Source organism: Heloderma suspectum, chromosome 5 (assembly GCF_057233095.1).
Source record: "Heloderma suspectum isolate Gila_16-S chromosome 5, 16-S_ref, whole genome shotgun sequence".
NCBI classification, from domain to species: Eukaryota; Metazoa; Chordata; class Lepidosauria; order Squamata; family Helodermatidae; genus Heloderma; species Heloderma suspectum.
Window position 1 is genome coordinate 60,333,738 of NC_139462.1, and position 24,740 is coordinate 60,358,477.

Consider the following 24,740-nt stretch of genomic DNA (forward strand, 5'->3'; position numbering starts at 1 on the left):
CAAGGCAGATAACAAAAGAATAATAGAACCATTTAAAACAGAATTAACATTAAATAACAAAAACAAAAAACACTAACAATGAAAAACAGCAAATAAAACCAGCAATAAAACAAGAACCAGCAGAAATAAAATATTTGGCTTCTATTACAAAATATTGTTGCATCACCTGAAACTTCACTAGAGAGCTAAATAAATAAAAATAAAGCAATCTTGCTGCTACTGCTTCACTTAGTTCTCTCAATGCACAAATACTTAAGAATGGCTAAATTAAGTCATCCTCAGTTTAGCCAAGACTGTCATGCTAGCTTCCAAGCTGTGTGGATGTGCTTCATTGCCTGAAAAACACACACCCCACACCTGACGTATATTGTGTTCATATTCCATTGGTAAGAAATTCCAGTGCTGACAGAAACCCAAACATTTTGTAACTCTTGAAAAATTACTCCTCTGAAAATCTTACGGCTGGAGTTAGTTTTCAACAGTTAAGTCATTTCAGGATGTAATAAACATTATTTTACACATTACAGGAGATGCATATTTAGGTAAGTTGTAAAATAATTCAAGTGTGCTGAAAGAATTGTAAAGTTGCACCAACTTTCATTACAGAGTACCAACATGTTTCCAAGAAGAAAAATTTTCTGGAAAAACAAATCAATTGTATATAGGAACAAACATCAACAGAAGAAAGCTCTAAGCATGTATGACAGTGAGCTAAGTGCAACATTAAGTCTCTTCAAGATTGTGCTGTATCCTGTCCAAATCAGAGGGGGCGTTATTGACCAATACATTCCTATGTGACTCACTCCTATGAGAAACAACTCCAGGACCCATCCTACTTTATGCTTGAATTTTATGCTTGAAGAATTTTTTAAAAGTAGCAACTAAAATGAACATGCAGTGAAAGAAGATGGCAATGCAAGTCATTAAAAAGTAAGGATTTGTTATTTTTAACAAATAACAATATTTGTTAAAAATATTTCTAGCCAAAGAATGAATAACTTTGAAGAGAACCAAGGATCTTTTGGGCAAAGTCTACATCAGAAAAGCAATACTGGCACTTTGAGGCAAAACACAAATTGCCTAGACCACTAATATGACTCACCAGGACAAGTCTGATGAACCAGAGACTTTCACTGCTATAATCATGTTCATTAGTATAATCAAGACACTTGAGGATAAACTGTAGGAGATTATTTCATAATTAGAGTAACAGCACATCTATGAAAACATAATTTCAATATTATTCCACCTAATCCTTGAGCCAATTCCCACAGATATTAGAGATCTGAAGGCCTGGGAAAAAAACTGGAAAAATTCAGGAAAAACACAATTTTTTCCCAGAGCCATTTTTGGGTTTTTTCCCCAAAACTGAAAAAAATGAACAGCTTTGGATTATGAAATATTTTATTTTAGAATTTAAGACAAAGTGTTTACCTATTGTTATCCAGCCTTTACTTCCCCCAAATGATTTCTAAAAACGATGTAATAAGAAGACCTTTTTCAAAAGCAAGAGATATAAAATGTCTGGAAATAATGAAGCCATGAGGGGAAATGTTCTTTTAAACCTTTCTGTAAGATTCCCAGCACAGTTATTTCTTCCATTCCTTAATAAAATTATAAATCTAATGTATCTTTTAATAAGAGACATTTAGGGATGCTCCAAGTCATGCTCAGTTTCCCAACATGTGACACCATATCATACTATGGAAGAAAATGTGCATTCTTGACAGTTTGGGTTTTGTTCTACAGAGTACTGTGTTTCTGGTCTTGTTCTGGTTAGATGTTGTAGCAGTCAATTAATGTAGTTCTAGTCTAAAACCCACATGTGAAAAAACCATTGTAGGTTATTCCACCACTGTCACCAGATGTGAGTATGTTGGCTATATTTCTTTCTTTTTTTTTAATTAACTTTGAGGCTTGGGTCTATAGAATTCACTGCCACAGTTGTTAATAATGTTCTCAATTAGACCTCACCAGTAGGGAATGCTGCCTTGGCTGTAAAATCTTTTAACTGCTGCCACTAGAATAAACCGTATCTACCTAAAAGAAACTGAATTGCCTGCTTCCTGTGGCATAGGCACAGGACTGACACTATTGCTAGAGACAGTCTTTCAAAATGAACAAAAAATAAGTTGTTCATTAATGGAAATTATTTACAGACGTGAATAAAATGTCACTCTTCAAATAATTAATTGAGATTGTTTAAAGGTTCTTAAACACAGCTGCTTGTCATTCCTAAGCTGAGTCTTTCCCAGCTATATAATATCTCAATAGTTTTGCCTTCAGATCAAATTTTCCTACGTTCCACAAACAGGAACCAGTTTAGGAATTTCTGTAAATGTCCTTATAAGCAGGAACATATGCTTACACCAGTCTTCCTCTGCCTTCAGTTCTTCCTGCTTCTTCTGGTTTCTAGGATGATTCAGATATCTCAAGGACTACTTGATGAAGCTCCCTCTGGTCAGACATAAAATAGGAACCTAAAAATATGTTATGTATAACTAGGTTTGCTCATAAAAGTATCATGTTTGGTATATAAAATTTAGAAGAATAATGTATTCAGATGCCAATTACAAATGTACTGAGATTACTTTTTAAAGTTTTTAAATATAATGATAATTTTATGAGCAAGCCATACATGATTTTATGAGCAAGGACATATAATATAACTTTAGGAACATAAAAGCTGCTTTATGTTCCTAAAACAGCATTACCCACCCTGGTGCCCTTCAGTTGTTTTGGACTACAATGCCCAGCATTCCAGTATGCTGCCTGAGACTGACAGGAGCTGAAGTACCTGGAGAACACTAGGTTGGGGAAGGCTGTCCTAAAGCAACAAAGTGACTTTAGATATTTAAGGAGTGCTAAACAGAAGTATTGCTTATTTTTCATCCCCCCCCCCATTTTATTTATTTATTTCATTTCTATACTGCCCAATAGCTGAAAATTTCCCTTTCCCCCACCTAAAAAAATCTGGGGGAAATTTTTTTTCCATTGCTTCAAAATTTCCAGAAACTTTCCATCTCTAACAGATACCACTGGGAAATTTTATTTCAAATGAAGAGGATTTGGGAGAATGACAGGAAGCAATATTTGTAATTAAATAAAAATAAATCCACCATTAGGTCTGTACGGCGAATTATAGACTCATAAATTAATGAAATAAATGGAATTATGTTAACCCATGGTTTAGTAAACATCACAACTTCAGTATAATGATGGATTTTTAAAAATACTTACAATCCAGAGGCATTTTTTCTGTAAACAACTTGTAATACTCTTTTAGCAGTTCCAAATTCTCCTGGTTAACACTTTCTTGCAAGGAGGTATCTCCAAACCTAAACAATCACAAAAGGCTAATTGGCATAGAAGCATTTCTGTATAAGACATGCTCCACCAAAAAAAAATGGAACAGAAAATAAAACAAAAAGCCCCTCAGTTCTGATCACATTTTTACTGCAGAGTAATCCTATGCAGGTTTACTCAGACAGAAGTCTCACTTTATTTAATAAGGCTTACTCCCTTGTACAGGGGTGGGCAACTTGTGGCCCTGCCAATGTTTTGGCCTACAACTCCCATTATTGCTCACTTTTGGCTATGCTGGCTAGGACTGATGGGAATTGTAGGCCAAAACATCTGAAGGGACACAAGTTGCCCATCACTGTCCTAGGAGCCCTGATACTTCCAATCACTTAATCTTTTCCAGGTTGGTTTTTAGATTCTCTTATGTGTATCTTACTCGAAGGATCCAATAGTAAGTAATTCTGGAATTCAGTAGAACTTGGATGCAAGTTCTGTTGAATTCCAGAGGACTTAATTCAGAGTCAATGAGGATTTAAATGAACATTCATCATTCACTAATAATATTTTTTTAACCCTCCCTGCCCCCCCCCCTCCCAGAAAGCAAGCACCAAAGGCAGGGGCAGGGCAGCTTTTCAATCTATTTTCTGTGGAAGTATCACAAGTGGTTATATTATTCAGATTACTTAAATTATTTGTGGCAGTTGTAACACAATGGGTGACATTGCTGAGGTAGATTTTAGGCTTTAAATTCTGTGTATAACAGACAGCATGGAGTAGATAGAGAGGTCACAGAATGTAGTGCTGTCCTGCTAAGGCCATCTGCTAGAATCTTGTTCATGCACTTTTGACTATGCCAGCCTTGCCCAACCTAGTGTCCTCCAGATGTGTTCGACTATAACTGCCAGCATCCCCAAACAAGCAAGCTGGGAATGCTAGGAGTTGTAGTCTAACACATGTTGGGCAAGGCCGGGCTATGTACTCACATGCTTTTTGTTACACCCCACCCTAAGTACTTATGGAAGCCTTAAAATGTGTTTTTCAAGGGTCCACCTTTTACAGTGGAAGAATTAGCCTGATTTTTTGCATATTAGAGGCATGGGGGCCTTGTGCAGCTCTGATCTGCTGTACCACTGGAGACGGTTTATACTGGAAAAATTCAGCCAAACTGTACCTCCAATTTCTGTCTAAAAATTAGGGCTGGCCATGAATTTCTCCATGAATCTCAGGGAGGCCGAATGCCAACGCATTCGGCCCCCCGAAATTGTTGGTGAAATTCTCTGCCCCCACCCCCGGGGATGGGACTTACCTCCCTCAAATGTCCCTCTCGGCGGCGGGTCCCGGCGGTGGTTCGGCAGGGGCGGCGGCCGGTCTTCCAACCAGCTGCCGCCGCCGCCATTACAAAATAAAGTAAAAAAAACACAACACGTGATAGGCTACGTAACGATTTACGTAGCCTATCACGGCTAGATTTCCAAAGTCAGCTGTGATAGGCTACGTAAATCGTTACAAAGCCTATCACGGGTGACTTTGAAGAAAAAAAAAAGCGTGTACGCAAATGGCGGCGCCCATGGGCGCCGCCATTTGCATTCCTTATTTGGGCCCGGGTAGTCTACGTAAAGATTTACGTAGACTACGGCGAAAATAAGGGCAACGCTGCCCTTACGCGCTTTTTTTTTTCCAAAGTCACCCGTGATAGGTTACGTAATGATTAACGTAGCCTATCACGGCTGACTTTGGAAATCTAGCCATGATAGGCTACGTAAATCGTTACCTAGCCTATCACGGGTGTGTGTGGGTTTTTTTAAAATTCACTTTTGTATTTCGCGGCCGGGGAGACGGGGCGCTTCTCCCCGGCCTGAATTTCAGCCGGGCGAGGCAGGGCGCCTCCCCCTCCGGCCTGAATTTCGGCCGGGCGAGGTGGGGCGCCTCCCCCCCCAGCCTGAACTTTGGGGAGAGAACCAAAGCGCCTCCCCCCCACCGCGAAGCGAGCTGCGGAACCAGGTAAGTGACTTTCATACTTTACTACTAAAAATAGGATAATTTTGAGAGGCCATTTGAGCACGGCTCTAGTTTTAAAGGGACCGCGGTGGCTTAGTGGTTAAGACGCTGAACTGCAGACCGGAAGATCGGCAGGACAGCAGTTCGAGACCCGAGTGCTGCGTGGCAGAGTGAGCTCCCGTCTTCAGTCCCAGCTCCTGCCAACCTAGCAGTTCAAAAGCAAGAAATTGCAAGTAGATAAATAGGTGCCGCTTCGGCGGGAAAGGTAACAGTGTTCCGTGCACCTCGGTGCTCAGTCATGCTGGCCACATGACCACGGAAGCGTCTTCGGACATCGCTGGCTCTTCAGCTTAGAAATGGAGATGAGCACCACCCCCTAGAGTCGGACACGACTGGCTGGGGACACCTTTACCATTACTAGTTTTAATTAAGATTTTGTTTTTAATCTGGAGTTTATTGTTAGCTGCCTTGAGCACCATTTTGGGGGCAGAAAGGTGGGATATAAAGGAAATGAATAAATGTCAAGATCTAGTTTTGACAGAAGAATGCTTGTTCAGGTGAATAAAAAAAAGGTTGTGACAGCAACACTGTACTATATTTTTTTATCTGCTGGAGAGCAGTCTGTCCTCTAGTTATAGGCTACAATAATGGGAACAACACAGCAGTCTTAGTGAGACACATATTGTTTAGAATGGATCTTAAGGAAAGGGTACTTCTTCCATCGAGTCTCTTTTTCTTTTCCAGTCAAACCTGCATACCAGAGTTTGCCGTACCAAAGACCTATCCTTCATCTGTGGGTTTTGAGCTAAAAAATCAAGATGAGGTCGATGCAAACACCTAAGCAAGGGCGTTTTTTTTGGTACCTTCTATAGGTGTGGGATGCTAGGCAATGATCCTGTTACTCCATGGGTGGGCAGTTCCATGCACAATGTACCCAAATAGGGACTAAACACAATCCTGTGGACTTACCTTTCTGCAAGAGTTTGCTGTTCATTGATTCCAACATTAAAGAGGACTGGATATACATGGAGCAGCTTCCCCTCTTTAATCTCTTGTGGCAGCAGCTCAAACATTTTTTCTGGAAGCTTGATTTCTATTACATAATGTCCCCTAGAAAACAAAAGAATAAGACTAATTTGTGCAGTGCAAAAGTGAAGTTCCCTGATGGTTTTAAAAAAATTACTTTTGTAGCCCACGTTGGCCAGGGCTTCTGGTAAAGAGCAGAAACCTTATGTACGAGAGACAGGATATCTTCCTAAATCATGAAAATGATTAGAACATCCACAGTTTAAATAAGCCCAAAGGCAGACAGTTTTGTTGTTGCAACGCTAAACCCTGCCCCAAGTCAGAAATGTAAAAGAAAACATGATCCTGAATCAGATCAAATCCATCTCAAATTTAGAAATTTGTGGATTTTAATTGCTAACCTCTTCGGTCTCAATGTAACATGAACTCATGCTAAATCTAGAAATTATCCTTTCCTTACCAATTTGCAGTCTTAAGTCTTACACTGTCGAGGTATTAAATTCTCTTAAAAGCATGCAACCCTATACAAAAATAGGATCAGTAATTTAATTACAAACTGTTTCTTTACAATTACTTCTTCACTGAAGTGGAAAAAAGGATTAAAAAGCAAAATAATAAAAAAACAGAGGAAAAGTTCGGGGCCTTCTTACTGCTTCCATAGCGTTAACAAGGACACATGAACTCTTAAAGCACTCTCAACAGAGCTACAGAAATCCTGGCTTCATCCACACACAATTCCGACTATGATTTGGTTCTACGTTTATGACAGTGGCGAGTCTTGAAAATCTATTGGCAAAACACAAAAGCCAAGGTAGCAGAGGCACTGTTTCCAGCAGCTCCCAAGTTACAAGTGAGAGCTGCTAAAGCTACTAGAACCCCACCCGGTGCTCAGCTGCTTCCTGTTAGAGGCTTGTCAGATGTCCTCCTCATGAGGAGGGCCCAACTCATGAGTAGTCCTCTTCAGTAAGCAAGCACTCCTTCGCCTGGCCACCATCCTATCACGGACCTTAAGGCTGCAGCTTTCTCGGGGGCTGGGGGCAGCTCAGCATCTTCCTCAGCCTCAGAAGCCAAACTCTCCACCTCTCTAGGAGGCAGATTCAAAGGCATCACCCCTGAGGGTCCTGGACTGTCCTGGCTAGTGCCAGGGTCTCCTGAGGGGCCAACTGGCTCCTCCTCCTCCTCCTCCTCTGAGGACAACTCTGGTGGCGGCAGGACACCTGGGACCATGACAGTCACTGCTTATTGACATAGCGCTAAATCATGGTTTGATTATAGGTGAAACAGCCTCCTTCTTCTAAGAACAGATTTTTAATGCCTATCGTTTTTGTACAAGTTTTGTTTTACTTAACAAGAGTTACGCACTTAACCACTCACTTATGTTCCACTGATATGAGTATCACTTAAACCTGTGTAATTTCTGAATTGTGTTTACAGTTTCTTGTAGTTTCTTGCATACTATGATTACAAATAAATGTTTCTGCACTTGCAGTAGTTTCCTAAAAAGTAAATGTGCCTTTGCAATATTAAAATGTTGCAGTACTCTTATAGTTTCACAAGTTTCTTCTATCCATTACATCTGCTGTTGAAGTGAGATATTACCAGAAACAGATGTAGCATTTCCAGAGAGGAAAAGCTGGACAAAATAGGGGGCTTGTGAGAGAGATACAAAAGATGCAGAAGAAATACACATCTCAACTTTAAAATGTCATCATGCTGGATAAGATCAAGTGGGTTCTGGAGCTGGTTTCCGGGAGAGCTGAATGATGAGGTAGAATTTCTTTTCTTATTAAGATTGTGTTTTGGATTTTTTCCTTCTTTATAAAAATGGCGATTAGTGATAGTCCCTGGGGAGTGAAAATAGTACTCTGGATTTTGGCTTTTTGAGATGAGCACCTCTATTTGCTTAGATAGATAGTAGCCCTATTCAGGCACGTGCCCACTTGCGCTGTACAGCTAAACTGGTTATGGGGATGTGTGCACGCACATAAGCCCCACACCCAGTGCCCCATGTGACTGGCTTCTGTGTAGACCTTCGTGCATTGAATGCACTTACAGAATTCCCATGATTGGAAACCCTGAATGTACATGCATTCAGTTGAACGTGCTTATGGAGCCCCCTTTAGATGTTTGTGAGGATGCTGGAGGCAGGGTTTACGTGAGCACCAACATTCCTGTACCAATTTTAGCTCTATACATGAGTGGATGCATGCCTGAATAGGGCTAGTGCTTCAGTGTCATGTAGAGTGACAAAAAGGTTTTGACTAATGCAGGGAAGAGAGTTTTAGTGGGTGGCTGAGTTTATTACATTTTAATTGTTTATAATTCATGTATGACTTTTGATTTATGAGTTTTAATTGTAACTTTTCTTTCATTGAAAGTTTGTAATGCATTTGTGAATGGATGCAGTTAATTACTCCATGGTATTTTTGTGCTATATATGTGGATGAATGTATATAACATAATATGTGGTTCTGTGTTTTAGGTAGCCCCCGAGGAAGGAATTCATCTCCATAACGTTGGGTAGGCTGGCACAAAAACAAACAAGCACTTTGGTAATCTTTCCATTTATGCCTTCAGCAATGTAGCTGTTCCTTTGTTGTTGTTCAGTCATTCAGTCGTGTCCGACTCTTCGTGACCCCATGGACCATAGCACGCCAGGCCTTCCTGTCCTGCACTCTCTCCCGGAGCATGCTCAAGTTCATATTCATTGCATCGGTGATGCTATCTAGCTATCTCATCCTCTGCCGTCCCCTTCTCCTTTTGCCTTCAGTCTTTCCCAGCATCAGGGTCTTTTCCAGAGAGTTTTCTCTTCGCATTAGGTGGCCAAAATATTTGAGCTTCAGCTTCAGTATCTCTCCTTCCAATGAGGACTCAGGGTTGATTTCCTTTAGGATTGACTGATTTGACCTCCTTGCAGTCCAGGGGACTCGTAAGAGTCTTCTCCAGCACCACAGTTCGAAAGCATCAATTCTTCGGCGTTCAGCCTTCCTTATAGTCCAGCTCTCACAGCCATACATTACTACTGGGAAAACCATAGCTTTGATTCGACGGACCTTTGTTGGCAAGGTGATGTCTCTGCTTCTTACTATGCTGTCTAGGTTTGCCATAGCTTTCCTCCCAAGGAGCAAGCGTCTTTTAATTTCATGGCTACAGTCACCGTCTGCGGTGATCTTGGAGCCCAAGAAAGTAAAATCTGTCACTGCTTCCATTTCTTCCCCTTCTATATGCCAGGAAGTGATAGGGCCAGATGCCATGATCTTAGTTTTTTTTAATGTTGAGTTTCAAACCAGCTTTTGCACTCTCCTCTTTCACCCTCAACAAGAGGCTCTTTAGATCCTCTTGGCTTTCTGCCATTAGGGTGGTATCATCTGCATATCGGAGGTTGTTGATAATTCTCCCACCAATCTTAATTCCGACCTCTGATTCATCCAACCCGGCATTTCTCATGATGTACTCTGCATATAAGTTAAATAAGCAGGGTGACAATATGCAGCCTTGTCGTACTCCTTTCCCAATTTTGAACCAATCGGTTGTTCCATGTCCGGTTCTTACTGTTGCTTCTTGACCCTCGTACAGGTTTCTCAGGAGACAGGTAAGGCGGTCTGGTACTCCCATCTCTTTAAGAATTTGCCACAGTTTGTGGTGATCCACACAATCAAAGGCTTTAGCGTAGTCAATGAAGTAGAAATAGACGTTTTTCTGGAATTCTCTTGCTTTCTCCATGATCCAGCAAATGTTGGCGATTTGATCTCTAGTTCCTCTGCCTCTTCGAAACCCAGCTTGTACTTCCGGTAGTTCTCGGTTCACATACTGCTGAAGCCTAGCTTGTAGGATTTTGAGCATCACCTTGCTGGCATGTGAAATGAGCGCAATTGTGCGGTAGTTTGAACACTCTTTGGCGTTGCCCTTCTTTGGAATTGGAATGTAAACTGACCTTTTCCAGTCTTGCGGCCATTGCTGAGTGTTCCAAATTTGTTGGCATATTGAATGCAGCACTTTAACAGCATCATCTTTTAGGATTTTAAATAGCTCAGCTGGAATACCGTCATCTCCGCTAGCTTTGTTGTTACTAATGCTTCCTAAGGCCCACTTGACTTCACGCTTGAGGATGTCCGGCTCAAGTTCAGTGACCGCACTATAATGGCTATCAAGGACATTACTATCATGGCTATCAGGGACATTAAGATCTTTCCTGTATAGTTCTTCTGTGTATTCTTTCCACCTCTTCTTAATCTCATTTGCTTCTGTGAGGTCCCTGCCTTCTTTGTCCTTTATCATGCCCGTCTTTGCACAAAACGTTCCCTTGAGATCTCCAATTTTCTTGAAGAGATCTCTAGTCTTTCCCATTCTGTTGTTTTCCTCGATTTCCTTGCATTGTTCATTTAAGAAGGCCTTCTTGTCTCTCCTTGCTATTCTCTGGAACTCTGCATTCAGTTGGATATATCTTCCCCTTTCTCCCTTGCTTTTCGCTTCCCTTCTTTCGTGAGCTACTTGTAAAGCCTCATCAGACAGCCACTTGGCTTTCTTGCATTTCTTTTTCTTTGGGATGGATTTCGTTGCTGCCTCCTGAACAATGTTACGGATCTCCATCCATAGTTCCTCAGGCACTCTGTCTACCAGGTCTAATCCCTGAAATCTATTCCTCACCTCCACTGTATATTCATAAGGGATATGATTTAGGTCATACCTGAATGGTTTAGTGGTTTTCCCTACGTTCTTCAATTTAAGTCGACATTTTGCAACAAGAAGCTCATGATCTGAGCCACAGTCAGCTCCAGGTCTTGTTTTTACTGACTGTATGGAGCTTCTCCATCTTTGGCTGCAAAGGACATAATCAATCTAATTTCGATATTGACCATCTGGTGATGTCCATGTGTAGAGTCGTCTCTTGTGTTGTTGGAAAAGACTGTTTGCTATGATCAGCGTGTACTCTTGGCAAAACTCTATTAGCCTTTGTCCTGCTTCATTTTGTGCACCAAGACCATGCTTGCCTGTTATCCCGGTGATTTCTTGACTTCCTACTTTAGCATTCCAGTCCCCTATGATGAAGAGGACATCTTTGTTTGGTGTTAGTTCTAGAAGGTGTTGGAAGTCTTCATAGAACCGATCAACCTCAGCTTCTTCAGCATCAGTAGTTGGGGCATAGACTTGAATTACTGTGATGTTGAATGGTTTGCCTTGGATTCGTAATGAGATCATTCTATCATTTTTAAGATTGTACCCCAGTACTGCTTTTCCCACCCTTTTGTTGACTATGAGTGCCACTCCATTTCTTCTACGGGATTCTTGCCCACAATAGTAGATATGATGGTCACCTGAATTAAATTCGCCCATGCCTGTCCATTTTAGTTCGCTGATTCCCAAGATGTCGATGTTCAATCTTGCCATCTCATGTTTGACCACCTCCAGCTTACCTTGATTCATTGATCTAACATTCCAGGTTCCTAAATAATATTGTTCTTTACAGCATCGGATTTTCTTTTCACCACCAGACACATCCACAGCTGAGTGTCCTTTCGGCTTTGGCCCAGCCGCTTCACTCTTTCTGGCGCTACTTGGAAATACCCTCTGCTCTTCCCCAGTAGTATATTGGACACCTTCTGACCTGAGGGGCTCATCTTCCGGCGTCATATCTTTTAGCCTTGTGATACGTTCCATGGGGTTTTCTTGGCAAGAATACTGGAGTGGGTTGCCATTTCCTTCTCCAGTGGACCACATTTTGTCAGAACCCTCTGCCATGACCTGTCTGTCTTGGGTGGCCCTGCACGGCATAGCTTATGGCTTTGCTGAGTTACGCAAGCCCCTTCGCCACAACAAGGCAGTGATCCATGAAGGGGAGCTGTTCCTTTACTAAATTCTAACTGGCTGGAATGTAAACAAATACACTTTTTTTTCACACAGTCCTAGGAAGCCCCTAAATATGATCTTCTGTAAATCTGATATTCCTACAGCCTTGTCTTCCGGCATTATTATTATTTCCTAAACAGAAGGTTTCATTTCATAATACAAAGAGAAAGTTTAATATGGAATGACTAGACATTCTCTGCTTTGGTTTTAGAAAGGCAATAGTGGCATGTAAACCAAGATTTAAAAGGTTTACCAACCTCTTATGGAGGTTTATCTTCAACAGACACAAACCTGAAATCACCTTATGCAGAAGGAAGTAGTTTTGCTATTCTTTAGATCCATAAATCAAAGCCTTATGATTCCTTAAGGAAGCAAGACCTTGGGCGTACTTAAAATAAGTTCTTTGGATTGTGGTTCATATTCACAGAACTTTAGTAAGGAATAATATTACAAGGCTGACATCGTCAGATTAATGGCACTTTTTCTTTAGGTTGAATTCTCCTAGGAAGCAATGCTTTTTTTCTTTTCTTTTTTAAGTTCTCTTTCATTTCAGTGTGAAGGGCTTTTTTTGTATACGCACACAGAAAAATTGGTAACAAAATGCCATTATTCAATAAATATGTGAGGATTTCAATATCGGAGGAGAGCAGCAGTGTCCTCTGATATTACAGTATACAGTAATTATTTCTAATCTAATACAGTAATCTATTTCTCTCAAATATACTAGGATATTCCAAAAGTGTATTATCTTTACAGGCCTCTCCAGGGCATTTATTCTCCTTTCTGTCTATTTGTTTGCAAATCATAGTTACACAAGTAAGTTAGCTTAGTACTAGAAAAGCATCAGATGAGCTTCTATTTGATTTTTCTGGCACAGCATGATGTTACATTCTTGTTACATGAAACAGATAACACTTACCGCCTTCCAGTTATAATAGGCAAGAGGTCGTCTGATTTGGCTTCAGTTATTTTAAACATGACTTTTTGTAAATCTGATATCCCCACAGCCATGTCTTCTAGCATTCCGATTTCCTCGCCTACACAGGAAGAAAATTGAATTTCAAAATAAAATGAGAAAGGAAAATATGACTGACTGAGGTGCAGCTCTGGTTTTAGAAAAGTGATAATGGCAATTAAACCAAGTTTTCCCAAACTTGGGTGTCAGCGTCTTGTATTAAGCTGTTATACCTACATTTATGAAGTATCTGCAGAAGCATGCTTATTCCAGGGTTTGTTTTTACAATTTGGTTAGGGATATATAAAATATGTCCCATAGCTTCCATATATACCTTTGCTATCCCCAAGATGTGACATCACATATTTGGGACACTTATCCAGAAAAACAGACATACAGCTTTTGCACTACAATTTGAATCATTGATGGACATTGCATATATAGATATGTAGTAGCCATATCTTGTTTAATCATGTACTATTTTTCAATCTAAATGAATTGAGATGTCCCTAAGCATTATAATGCAAAAATGGATCATTGTTGCCCATCCATCATATAAACAATAGCTTTAATTATGCCAGAGCTTATGCATTCAATAGCTGCTATTTTTCACTCAGGGATATGATAATCTTTTCCATTTTGTTGCTTGTTTGGGACACTTATCCAGAGTGACAAACATACTTTATGTGCTGGAGCATTTGTCACACTGGTGTGTCTGTCTAACTCAGTTAAGTAATTAATTGAGATGCAACTGTCATGGACATTATGAATACTTCTGATAAAGTAAGCTGGTTTAAGCCAACAGACAATGTAGCTCTGTAGTTTAAGCCATACACATTTAAAATGTACATCATAGTAAACAGCATATCTATATCTATATCTATATCTATCTATATCTATCAAACATGCTTTCTGCATAAAGTGTACACAAGCCCTTATTATCATTCAGCTTCAGTTTGCATCTCAGTTTACAACATTAGATATCTAGAGCCTTCCAGCACAGAGTTAGGGCTAAACCTTAATATGTAGCATGCAGCTACATCTGTTCTTTTTCGTTATTCAAAGGTAACCAAGGGGGACCTGATCTAGATAAGTATTCTAGCATGGGAAGTAAGGTTTTTTGTTTTTTTGTTTTAACTCAGCTTAGATTTTATTGAGTGATAGATGTTACATGTCTAAATAAGCATGTTTAGGAACACAGCACGATAACACTACATAAATGTTAAATAAATGTTGTTGGCACACAGTTCAGATCAAAGATTTGATAAGCGTATTTGCTGCCTGGTGATAGAATATTTCTTAGCCAGATTTCAGTATGCAGGTGGAAATAAGAACTGGTTCAATAAGACCAACAAATTTAGGTTTTTAGAATGCTTGAATAGATGCCATACTTACTATATGTACTGAGGAGTCCTTCATACTGAACAATTAACCCCACCGTATGAAGCTGCTGTAGGAAGCCTTGATCACGTAAACTAGAGTGTAATTTGATTATAAATCCACAGACCAATCCAGCAAGCTAGAGTGATGAAAATAATAACCCATACAGATATATTAGTTACATTAGAAGTAAAAATATCAAGACTTCTGGAAAAAAAATCCACTCACGTTAATGATAACACAAATTCATCTTGAGTAAGTCTTGCTTTTAAAAAAGAATGAAATTGAATATTGAAAAGATACATCTAAAACATTTTCCAAGTGATTCTGCAGAAAGAACATCACAGATTAAAATGTCATATGAGATTTTAGTTCAAGAATAGATTTTACAGAATAATACGCCAGCAAGTACAGATTATAGTCATTCTAGAGATCAGAAAGTCTCAAATCTGTACTGGTTCTACTTTGTAGCTTATCCCTACCATACGAATTTAGCCATTGAAAAGAGAAGCTGAATAAACAGCAGGAAGGAGGTTGAATATTTGCATCATTAAAAGCCTTCCATTGAGCAATGGACCATTATCCTAACAGGGAACAATATCAAAATTTTGTGCGACTAGATGATACCAATTTAACTTTTCTTGACTATACCCTCATGCTTTCAAATCAAATCTCCAGTTAACATGTGCTCCCCCCACCCCACCTCCTAAAGTATCTATGGGTGCAGACATACCTTAGGACATGTTTTTACATTTCTAAAAGCAGCACTTGCTGCAGTGTGTAACTTCAAACCATGTCCTTGGCCTGTAAAATAACTCTATATCTGCTCAAATTCCCTCCCTCCATCTAAGAAAATAACAAGGTCTGCACACAGTGGGGTGCTCCAGGCACATTGTGACGTTATGTAAAAAAATATAAGTATACAACTTCAACACTTGATATCCTATGGTTGCCCTGGGGCTGAAGAGTGAGAAGGCAGCACATTCTGGCCCCATTAATCAGCTAAGGTACCAAGGGCCACTGGGAGGCCGCATGCCCTCCCCATCTGCTAGGGAGATCATCATGACAAGGGGGAGACCAACTTGATCAGTTCCATGCATCGGCAAGAAGGAGCAACTGTACGGAGCTTGCTTCGCCCGTCTCTTCCAGTAAGAACACCTAACAGGACAGAGAAAAAACTGGCCCCATCCATTGGCCAGAGAAGGAGCTGCTGCTCCAATGCTTGCTTTCCAATTCTTGATCTATTCCTTTTTCCTTTCGTATCATGTCTATTAGATTGTGAGCCTGCAGTCAGAGACTGTCTTATCTTTCAATATTCATACAGCATTCAGAAAATTTTAGGATTATTATTATTATAAAATCATTTTTCAAAGCATGAAAGAAGAAACATATCCCTCTTTTGCACTGTGTTATTATTGCCCAGATCCAATTCGCTCTTGTGTGTCAGTGGAAATGGGAAGGTGATATTTCCTTCTGGTGGAAGCTCCTCATACATCATGGGGTGCTGCTCCTGGAGACCCCATAGTTGCTTCTGGAAGGGGAGTTGAAACATCCCTGTGTGTAAGCAGAAGACTGTGCATGGCACTTCGGCTCATAGTTGTTGTGGTTGCTCAAAGAAAATGATGAAGAGTATATTTCCCTCTTTAAAATGTGGTAGTTTGCTAACATACTTCAAACTTGTTAGAAGTATTTTACAGTAATGACTATAATATGGGTAAATGGATTTTGCGTTATTGACAAAATGGTTTGCATATTTTTGTAGTTCCCTGAGGAAGGGCCTGTGGAGCTGAAACGATGTAAGATATTAAAGGAGGAAATTTTAGAATATTTTGCATTAAAGGACATTTTCTAACAGCTTTGGGATTTTTTTAGTGGTATAAAGGTGTTCCCTTTGCACTTTTCACTCAAGACAAGACAGCAAATTGAGACTCCATGGGGTAAACAGAAATACTGTAAAACCAGCTGTGTCCTACGCAGCAGGACATGGTTGGAGGCATCACAAAATATTTCAGAGCTGGATCCAGAAGCAGCAGCAACAACAACAGATGTAGGCTGCTTCAAATTTTATGGCAAAGACAGATTGCTGCATTTGACCACTAGAAAATGCACAGTAAGCACTCCACTGCAAGCAGCAATTTCCCAAACACCTTTCAAAGTGGTTGACTCATAAGCAGAAACTCAGGGACCTGTATTTTGGTGTCTCACATCATGAAGTCTAGTGGACGTCTGTGGAAATTTCCTTCTGCACTGCCTGGAATAGGTAGAATATCATTCATCAGTGTATCCAGATGCCTTTATACTCCAGGCCAGCATTCGCCAACCGGATGTCCTCCAGATGTTTTGGACTTCAACTCCCAACAGCCCAGCCAGCATGGCCAATGGTGAGTAATGTTGAGAGTTGTAGCTAGGGATGGAAAGATGTATCAATTTCAGTTTTTTCTATTTTTTTTCAATGTTCAGTTCAGTTCATCCCAAATGCCGTAAATATTTCCAATCTCAAATTTCAGAACATTGAGAATTTAAAAAAAAAGTTTGCCTGAAAATGTGTATGCATTTTTGTGCACATTTCTCCCAATAAATTTCCTTTTTTATGCAATTTTGCTGAACAAACATTTTTGTAAGCATTTTTCTGAATAAGATGCACGTTTAATATCATTTCTATGAATATATGCATTTTGCACACACTGTTTGATTGGAGAACTCCATTGCAAGATTAAGAAAAATGTGAATTTCAAAGCCTAACTGAGTTTCGGTTGGAAAGTGCAAAATTAGGTAAGTTTGCATTAAAATACGAACCAAATAAATTTCTCCCCCATCCCTAGTTGTGGTCCAAAACATCTGGAGGTCACCAGGGTGGGGAAGGCTACTCCAGGCTATGAATTTTTTTCTAAAAGTCTAGTTCAGTTAAACCTGGCACGATTTAAGTGAAATACCCTGTAACAAAACAAAACAAAAACATTTATGAAATGGAAGAAGCACCTACTGCTTGACTGAAGACAATATCTCTTCTCAGGGTGAGCATTAAACATTGTGGCAAACTACATGCAAGCTCCTGAAGCAGAACAAAAGACATTGATTGCTTTGCCCTCGTCACCACCTCTCCAATACAGTCCTTCAGCGTAATTGCGAGTGGATAAAGCTGTTCATACCAGTCATCTGTAACAAGAGGAACATTGTGAATGGTAAACAAAGTGTGTGTGTGTGTGTGTGTGTGTGTGTGTGTGTGTGTATATATATATATATATATATATATAATCTCAGAGTTGAGATAAATTACAAAATCAGTGGATGCAACTTCTTATTCTCCTGCACACTAATCTATGGCATGTAGCTGTTCGTAAAGACTCAACTTTCCTTTTTTCTGATAGTACTCTTCCCACTGCTTAGAATTTAGCAGTGGAGCTCAGTGATGTATACCTGTATTCTCATTACAGTGTCAAATCTTCAAGCAGTTTGTTGAAACCTAATTATATGCTCAGAACCTATGCTGAGGTGAACCAATTAAATGAACTTCCATGAATAAAGAGCAATCTGAGAGAAAACCAAAGCAGAAAAAAACAAAATTAATGAAATGCTTGCTCAACTGAATGAAATATTATGTACTGAATTTCTAGTCAAGCTAAGGAAGTGCTATGTATTGATCTCTTTTATCGAATGATCACATGCAGCCAAACTCAAACTTTGTTTAAAAATTGCAAATAAACAGGAAAGGCAAAGCTATAACAAATTTCTGTTCCGATATTCACAGGAAAATGCCAATTTCTGATCATGTGAACTTTTAAACCATAGGATACAACAAGTACAGTGCCAATGCTGTTCAATTCCTATAGAATCATAGAATAGTAGTAGGGTTGGAAGGGGCCTACAAGGCCATCGAGTCCAACCCCCTGCTCAGTGCAGGAATCCAAGTCAGAGCATCCCTGACAGATGCCTGTCCAGCCTTGTCTTGAACACCTCAAGTGTGGGAGAGCCCAATACTTCCCTCGGTAACTGATTCCATTGTCGTATTGCTCTAACAGTCAGGAAGTTTTTCCTGATGTTCAGCTGGAATCTGGCTTCCTGTAACTTGAGCCCATTATTCCGTGTCCTTTTGGCTTTGGCCCAGCTGCTTCACTCTTTCTGGCGCTACTTGGAAATACCCTCTGCTCTTCCCCAGTAGTATATTGGACACCTTCCGACCTGAGGGGCTCATCTTCCGGCATCATATCTTTTAGCCTTCTGATGTGTTCCATGGGGTTTTCTTGGCAAGAATACTGGAGTGGGTTGCCATTTCCTTCTCCAGTGGACCACATTTTGTCAGAACTCGCTGCCTTGACCTGTCCATCTTGGGTGGCCCTGCACGGCATAGCTTATGGCTTCACTGAGTTACGCAAGCCCCTTCGCCACAACAAGGCAGTGATCCATGAAGGGGTCATGTTGGGGTAGCAGTAGAATAATACTGAGGATATTATTGTTAATCTATTAGAGGCACAATACCATTTCAAAAGGAATTGAATTATTCAGATAAGCCATTTGATTACTTAGCTTGGAAATAGTTTTTGTGAACCGCCCAGAGAGCTTCGGCTATTGGGCGGTATAGAAATGAAATAAATAAATAAATAAATAAATAAATATAACTAATCATCTGCTATGTTTCATCCCCAGTAGGTGGAGCAAGTTAATAAGCCTGAAACATCAGATCACCAATAATCATTTCATTATAAAACCAGTCCCTTGGACCTTCTATTCATTTCTGTGACACAAGGGCTTTAGAAATCCAGAGGAAGTGGAGAGTGACATCTCATAGATCACAGAAATACAGGGTTGGAAGGGGCCTACAAGACCGTCGAGTCCAACCCCCTGCTCAGTGCAGGAAGCCTGATTCCCAGGCAGGCTCCCATCCAAGTACTAACCAGGGCTGACCCTGCTTAGCTTCTGAGATCAGACGAGATCAGGCACATCCCGCCCTTTGCTCAATGTTTTCATTGTAACCTATGAAGTGGGAAGGCAACAAATGTGCTACTACCGCTAGTGCATCAAACAGGAGAAGATGTGCAAATTTTATTTCATCAGATGTTATACTGTCTATCTATATAATAATGTAAACCCAGTTGCCGCCTGCCAGTGGGGACGGGGGTGTGGGCAATGAACCATCGACCACTTCCCATATCCTTTCTCCACCTTCCCCAGAGCCAGCAGACCTTTTGCATAAGTGCTGTGGCAGCAGTGGTGGAGCATGTCTTCTTCCTCTCCCTTTCTCTTGGCGGCCAGCCTGGGGGAACATTTTGAGTACGCATGATAGCTGCACATGCTCAGAATGTTCCTCCTGCAGATACTGTATGTGGTTGCTTGTTTTTAATAGCAGGCCAGCTCACTTGCATACAGACAAGGCCAATGGTTTTTGGGGAGGGCGACTTATTGATCGCTCCTCCCAAAGCCGGGGTTTCTCACTAGTGCTCCCTAGCTGGGAGCAGAGGAATTCGTGGGAGAGCCTCTCCCCATCTCTCTATTATGGCGATAGGTGACAGGGTGGTGGATGAGCCAATGCCAATCACAAATTGGGCAGGGTGTCCCCAAAACTCCATGAGGTGCCTGCAGCAGGGGTAGCATAATTGCAGTGTGGAAGCAGTCCGGCAGGCAGTCCTTCATTGGCAGGGGCACCGAGAGAGATGAGACAGGAGAGAATTACCCAACTCAGGTAGGAGTATGTGGGTTAAACTAAAGGTTTTTATTATCTTCATGTTAAAGAAACGTAAGCCCAAACACTTCCCCTGTTTTTTGGATATTGGCAGGGATGTCCCATTCTTCTAGCTCACTCTCTGAATTGTATCTGCATGAATTATAGCCTCCATGCAAAACACTGCTTGACTTGGGCTTGGGTGGGGAAAGGGGAGCCTGGGTTGGGTTCAGGTTCTAGATGGTATCACTTTTCCTGCTGGGTGGATGGGTTGGAAAAACCCATCTGGATCGGTTTTGGTGGTATCTTAGGGTAGTATCCAATGTCAGTCCTACGTAGAGTAGTCCCATTGAAAATGAATGGGACTTAAGTTAGTTGTAACTAACTGAAGTCCCATTCATTTCAATGGGTCTACTCTACATAGGACTAACACTGGATACTACCCTTACCTCCCACCTTCACGTAAGGAGAAATGTAGATGAGATTTGCATAGTGGTTGCCAAGCAAAGCGTGAAGTGAGGTTTGCAACATTAGGTTTCTGAGTTGTTTTTTAACTATCTGGTTAAAACCAATAGGTTTTAGAATCAAGGTAATTAGGCACAGTTTTTGCAGCTAAGGGCTACATGGCGCATCATTTAATTAAATGAACAACCCTCCGAGTTTGCAAAAGATCTTCTGGCTGGCTGTTCTAAACATGATCGGGTTGCAGCCATCAAGCTGGTAACGAAGAGCAAACAGTTCTGTTGTCAAAGTCTCCTTTCATAAGCTTGCTAGACTGAGACTGCCCTTCCAAACTCTGATGAGCTGGCTAGCAAAGCTGCAGCAAAAGCAAGTAGCGTGTGTTGAATGCTGCTATTCTATTGTTGCTCTTTCTTGCTTACTTTACTTCCCTATATGTAGACTGCAGCTTGTTATCTATGGGGCGAGGTGTGAAGGGTGGAATAGGGTGGCTGAAAAGTTTTACATATTTGTGCTTTGGTCAGTCACTCTTGTTACAGTACTGGAGTGCACCCATCACTCTCCACTTTTTTTCCTTTCTTTTACAACTGATGCTGGTGCAGGACATGGGGGAGGGGGGAGGTGAGAGAGAGAGAGAAGTAGGAATAGTTGGAGGGGAAAACAGCAGCAGTATACACTATTAAAACTAAGTTAAATAGAGAAAGCTGCTTACGCTATACATCCTATACATGTCTTAGAAGCAAGCCTCATTTAAGTTCAGCAGGACTTACTCCAAGGTAATTGTCTATAGGACTGCAGCCTCAACCTTCCTGCTACTAAAGATGATTTCAGAAAAAAATGCCAATTGAATGATTGGAGATCAGTGGGAACAGAGAGATTTCATAAGAATATAAGAAGAGCTGTGTTGGATCCAAGCAAGGTCCATCTAGTCCAGCATTCTGTTCACACAGCGGCCAGCTAGCTGCCCACGGGAAACCCACAAACAAGACATGAGTGCGACAGCACCCTCCTGCCCAAGTTCCCCAGCAACTGGTGTACATAGGCATGCTGCCTCTGATACTGGAGGTAGCATATAGCCATCAGTACTAGTAGCCATTGATAGCCTTCTCCTGCATGAATTTGTCCAATCCTTTTTTTAAAGCCATCCAAAGTAGTGGCCATCAGTACATCTTGTGGAAGTGAATTCCATAATTTGTGTGAACAAGTACTTCCTTTTATCTGTCCTGAATCTCCCAGCAACCCACTCAGATAACCCTGAATTCTAGTATTATGAGGGAGAAAAATATCTCCCTATTCACTTTCTCCACACCTTGCATAATTTTGTACACCTCTATCACGTATCCCCTCACCTGCCTTTTTTCCAAGCTAAACAAACCCAGCTATTGTCATCTTTCCTCATAGGGGAGTTGCTCCAGCCCCTTGATCATTTTAGTTTCCCTTTTCTGCACTTTCTCCAATTCTACAATATCCTTTCTTAGGTGCGGTGATCAGAACTGTACTCCCAATCCCAGATGATTTGGTCATTTGGAACCTGGCTGCAGTTGTAAAGTAACATGTATTCTGTACATGTCCAGAGCTATCCTCTTTTTTTGAACTGTTTCACAAACTCCTGGGCTAAACATGTGCTCAGAAGCACTCCTGTTCCTTAATTCTAAGAGTATGCTCTCCCCCTTCCAAGCCATTATTTTACACTGGGCTCCAGTTGGCGGACGTCGAGGTTCTAGTAAAAAACAAAGTAGATCCTGCAAGACTTAAATTTGCTTGCACCTGGCCTACGATGTGCAGCATAAGTTGTAGCTCTCACAAACAACAGACAAAGTGATAAACCTGGGTCTCAACTAGGGATGTTGGAGAAATTCAAGATGGACTAAAATGAGCTCGGATTTCTAAGAATCCAACCTGCGGAATCCACTGAGAAGTGACCCCCTCAGGTCACGTGGAGTCCATGGACTTCCAGATGATTTTTTTACGTCCCTGAAATTTACACATATAAATTCGTAGGAAAATACGTAAGTTTCTGCTGAGGAAATGTTGAATGGAACAGGAGACAATACGCTACATATTACATACTAAGGTAAATTATGTAAATACTTATGTAAGTATTTACGTAATTATTTGTGTATTTTTCCACATGACGAAAAAAAAAATCTGCATTCATCTGTGGGTGGACAATGGAACAAAAGGCACCTGACAATCTGCGAAACACAGATGGAATGGATTTTACACAGTCCATACATCCCTAGTCTCAACTGTAACTGCAGATTACAGTTGAAAGCTCACTTGATACTATGTTCTCCCACAGGGACAAATAGATTCCTACAAACAGAAAACAGCATTTCAGGGAGGCTGGGCCAGAACTCTTCTGCCTGACATATAGTTTTTTAAGTGCACTGATTTCCCCCTTTTTCCTGATTAGATAGAGGAGCAGTCAATCATATAAATCCCCACTTGCAGTCTGAAGTGATGCATCTCAGATACAGGCTTACTACTTTATCTGCTGTTTGTGAGAACTAGGTATTGTATGGTTTTATTACAGGTAGTTTACCACTTATAACATGTAAACATATCAACCACGATTTACTTGAAATGCAGTTTGGATCAATCATGATCTACCTGAAACACACCTTGGATTCAAAGGAATGTTCTGACATTATCCTGCCACTTTCCCCAGCAACTTGTTATACAGGAGGACTTTGCCTCACAATATCACAGTTTTAAGAGTACATAAGGGTGAGGTAATCAACACCAAACTTGAGAAAGAATAACAACCTCTCTTAGGGAACATGGATCAGGGGGAAAGGTAGCAGATGCTGGTGGACTATGTTTAATTTCATTGCATCTGGATCACTATCTCTCATTAACTTGACTATGAATGATGTCAAAATGGCTACCAGCTGGGAAATTAAATAGGTCGAACGATGCAAATGATGGAAGAAAAGATGATGGTTCTTGTTTCATCCAGCAATTAAGCCAGTGAGACAAGTCTCAAGGAAAGAAGCTGGAATAAATTTAAATACAGTATGAAATAATTAGCCATTATACCATGAACTTTATGAGCTAAGATGCTTCGAAAAGGTGCTTAAAACCTTAATTTATTTTAAAAATCTCAAATTTCAGACTTATTAATACAATGTAAAGCCAATTAATGATTTATTTCACAAATGTAATTCCAGTTAGGCGCCATTACCTAAACTCTTTTGAATAGATTAATGTTTTTTCCAATATTTGTACTGCACTTAGTACAATGTAACCCAAGGACTGACTGGCCCTTCTGGGAAGCACTGTAGTTTATTATTTTTATTAGCTTATTTTATGCTGTTTGAAATAACAGTAATTGCCATTATATTTTCTCTTACTTGAATAATTTCAAAGATTAATTCAGCTGGGACAGCTGCTTTCATAGATGATCCTGAAACCTTATGGGCCCTTTGAGTTAGAGATGTGAGGAACTTGTTTCTTTATTTCCATGGGATTTTCCACTGTCCACCCCTACATCTGTATAGGCATAAAACAAAATCTTTCTCAACAACATCTGTGCAGGCAAGCATTCCTCCCTGAAAAAAAGTTCCCCACCTCTCAGTCCAACTTGCTTGCACAACTGTTTGCATATCCATCTGCTAGTAATGAAAGGGTGAGACTAATTGTGCATTATCTAGTTCTTGTGCAACGGCTGCAAAGAACCTCTAAGGGCTCAATCCTAGGCATGTTTAGGCAGAAAAAAATCCTACAGCTCCCAGCATTCCTCTGCTAGCTTTGCTGGCTGGGGGATGCTGGGAGTTGTAGGACTTTTTTTCTGTCTAAACATGCATAGGATTGAGCCTTTAGTTGTCAAAATGACAAACTTTCTCTAACTCCCAGAGCGAATCTGGAAAAATTCCTTCAATGTGAATTTTATTGCTGCTCTTTTGAGCCCTTTCCAGAATGTGCAACATCCTGCTTAAGCTCAGAGAATTGGGGGGAAAGGCTGCAAAACATAGTAATAAATCTGTCAAGTAGTCAGTTCCTTCACTGTAGAGATGAAATTGACAAGGGGTCCTAAGGACTGGCTGCAGAGATAGCAGAAAGTTTATCAGTTCACTGCTGATCTTTGCTGCCTTTGTACACAAATCTATGAGC

At 40.6% G+C, this 24,740-nt stretch overlaps 1 protein-coding gene across 3 annotated transcripts in view; it reads right to left on the bottom strand.

Annotated features, from left to right (window-relative positions):
• INPP4B (inositol polyphosphate-4-phosphatase type II B) overlaps positions 1–24,740 on the bottom strand; it is a 436,581-nt gene that overhangs the window by 53,645 nt on the left and 358,196 nt on the right. For all 3 annotated transcript variants that reach the window (XM_084856160.1, XM_084856159.1, XM_084856161.1), the window contains exons 18-22: positions 17,493–17,665; positions 14,525–14,648; positions 13,094–13,211; positions 6,271–6,411; positions 3,241–3,338 (exon numbers count right to left, since the gene is read on the bottom strand). In XM_084856160.1, the coding sequence (XP_084712286.1) occupies positions 3,241–3,338; positions 6,271–6,411; positions 13,094–13,211; positions 14,525–14,648; positions 17,493–17,665 (654 nt within the window). The remainder of the gene's footprint in view (positions 1–3,240; positions 3,339–6,270; positions 6,412–13,093; positions 13,212–14,524; positions 14,649–17,492; positions 17,666–24,740) is intronic.